We start from the raw sequence: 2,249 nt of genomic DNA, 5'->3' as shown, positions 1-2,249 counted from the left end.
ATTAAAATTTTGCTTTATTGTATTTCATAGTATTTAACAAATGCGCAGTTGTTTTCGAACAGTGAAGGAGCTCTTTTGTGAGATGCGTACAATTTGCTCTTGCTTTCAATTTTAAAGTGAGGCGTAATCATTATGTTTAGCTGTTGAATTGTCTTCTGTATTTTATGCACAAACGGCAAAGCGTAATATCTTGTTAAACTATACATTATGATATTTTGATTTGCCTTTCCATGGTCAGGCATGTATTTCGTTGTTATTCTTATGCAGTAAAGGTGTGAAGATAAATGATCCCGCGTTATGTTTATGCGCGTTATGAGTTACTTTTTCTCATGTGAGCTGATATATCTTGCTAGTTTACGCTGCTATCAGTTTTAACTTTCGCTAGTTTAATTACTTTTTATAGTTTTTTTTTTTTTTACCTTGACTTGGAAATAGCCATTAACATTGCAATGTTTTTAGCAAATCACCTCAATATTTCGAGTTGCGGTCACACGTTGGAAATTTTTTTGCTTTATCTAAATAAAGCAGCTTCAAATGACAACACTAGTGCTTTCATTGCTTTGTGCTGACCATTAATCACAGAATGTCCGTAATTGCTAGAAAGAACTTAGAATGTCTCAAAGTTACACATTTCGAAAACCTACCCGATGTGATTTTATTCAAGATCTTCAGTTACTTGTACATCGGAGACCTGTGCAGAGCTGGCCGAGTTTGCTTAAGATGGTATCAGTTGACTAGGTGTCAGATCCTTTGGAAGCATGTAGACACTCATGATATGCAATTGACTTCACACCAGATTCAAAAATTTGTCCCCATTCTTCCATCCGGTGTAATTTACCTCAGGATATGTAGCCTGTCGACACAACAGCGAATCCCATTCATCACCCCTCACACTGCTAACGAAATCAGAGAACGATGTCCCCAATTGAAGACTTTAATCATTGAAAGCGCTTTCATTGCAAAGCATGTGAATTTCACCGACATCACTGTGGAAGATTTACCTCAAAAGCTCGTCGTCCTCTCTCTCCGCAAATCTTTCTTTCACACTGATCAGTTCTTCTGCAGCGTGAGTCACCCTACCATACCAAAGATTAAAGTCCTCGACTGCAGTTCTTGTTGGTGTGTCTCGGACAATGACATACCGTTCTTTTCTAGGCTCGGTGATTTGCAAGAGATATATCTAGCCGGTTGTCCCATTTCGGATGTCGGCGTTGTGATGCTCCTCAAAGCTATTGAGAATTTGAAGGTTCTCGATTTAGAAGCGACAGCTGTAGGTGAGCAGACGGTGATGTCCTTGAGTCAAAATTGCCAATCCTTAGAGAAACTTTTCCTTGCAAATACAGGCGTTACCGACGATCACCTGCTTTCGTTGCAAAGTACTTCACTTCCGATGCTGCAGATAATTTGCTTGCGTAGGACATCCGTGACGAGCACTGGTCTGCACATGCTGTTGTCCTCCGTTCGTAACTTGAAGTATCTGAGTGTATCTCGAAGTGATTCTGAAGCGGACAATGATTTTGAATTGAATGATATCATGCCTTCCAAAAGAAAATTGATAGTGATTGAAAATGAAGTAGATGAGGAATACTGTGATCATTTCTTCCTTAGGAAGAATCGGTTTGACAATTGATTTGATGCCCACTCTTCTTTTCTGGTAAATAAAATCCTGTTCTTGTTTTTTTATAAAATGAATGCTCATGATGTTGCGTTCCTCCCCAGTTTATAAAAGTGGCTAGATGCTTTGCATTCAGATAAAAAGAGACTTCTTAACTAATTAACTAAGCACTTTTAATAAAACACTGCAACAGAAAAAATGCTTTGAAAATTTTTGTAAGTATATATTATGTCCATACAAAACAGTATATATCTATTTATTGTATTTTTTTCAGTCATAAAAAGCTTTTTAGTGTTTGGTTATTTGTTAAAAACTAAGAAAGTTCAGATTTTCCAAATCAAATTTAGGGGAATAAGGGGAACGATGAAGTTATTAAATGAGACGGTGCAGCACCGTACTAAAAATGCTTTGGTAATGTTTAACTTGCCCTTGTAGAAAATATTAAAAGCTGTTCTAGATATTTGAAGGTAAATTTTTAACCAGCTTAGAATAGTAATGTGGGAAGAAGTAGTTTTTTTAGGCGAAACTTTCCTTGTGTTTTTTGACTGCTTTTTCTCTTAATCACTCAGAGCTTCCCCAGGGTTCGTACGCCCTTGAAAAACCTTGAAAAGTGCTTGAAAAAAAAAAGTTCATT

The 2,249-nt window shown here is 36.9% G+C and overlaps 1 protein-coding gene across 1 annotated transcript; it reads left to right on the top strand.

Annotated features, from left to right (window-relative positions):
* Positions 1-583: 583 nt before the first annotated feature.
* LOC129230129 (F-box/LRR-repeat protein 12-like) lies at positions 584-1,630 on the top strand. Its single transcript, XM_054864534.1, has one exon. It carries the CDS (start codon positions 584-586, stop codon positions 1,628-1,630), a length of 1,047 nt encoding a protein of 348 aa, XP_054720509.1.
* The last annotated feature ends 619 nt before the right edge of the window (positions 1,631-2,249 follow it).

This window comes from Uloborus diversus, chromosome 9 (assembly GCF_026930045.1).
Source record: "Uloborus diversus isolate 005 chromosome 9, Udiv.v.3.1, whole genome shotgun sequence".
In the NCBI taxonomy this organism is placed as follows: Eukaryota; Metazoa; Arthropoda; class Arachnida; order Araneae; family Uloboridae; genus Uloborus; species Uloborus diversus.
The sequence above is the reverse complement of the archived record's forward strand: the minus strand, read 5'-3'. Positions and strand labels throughout refer to the sequence as shown.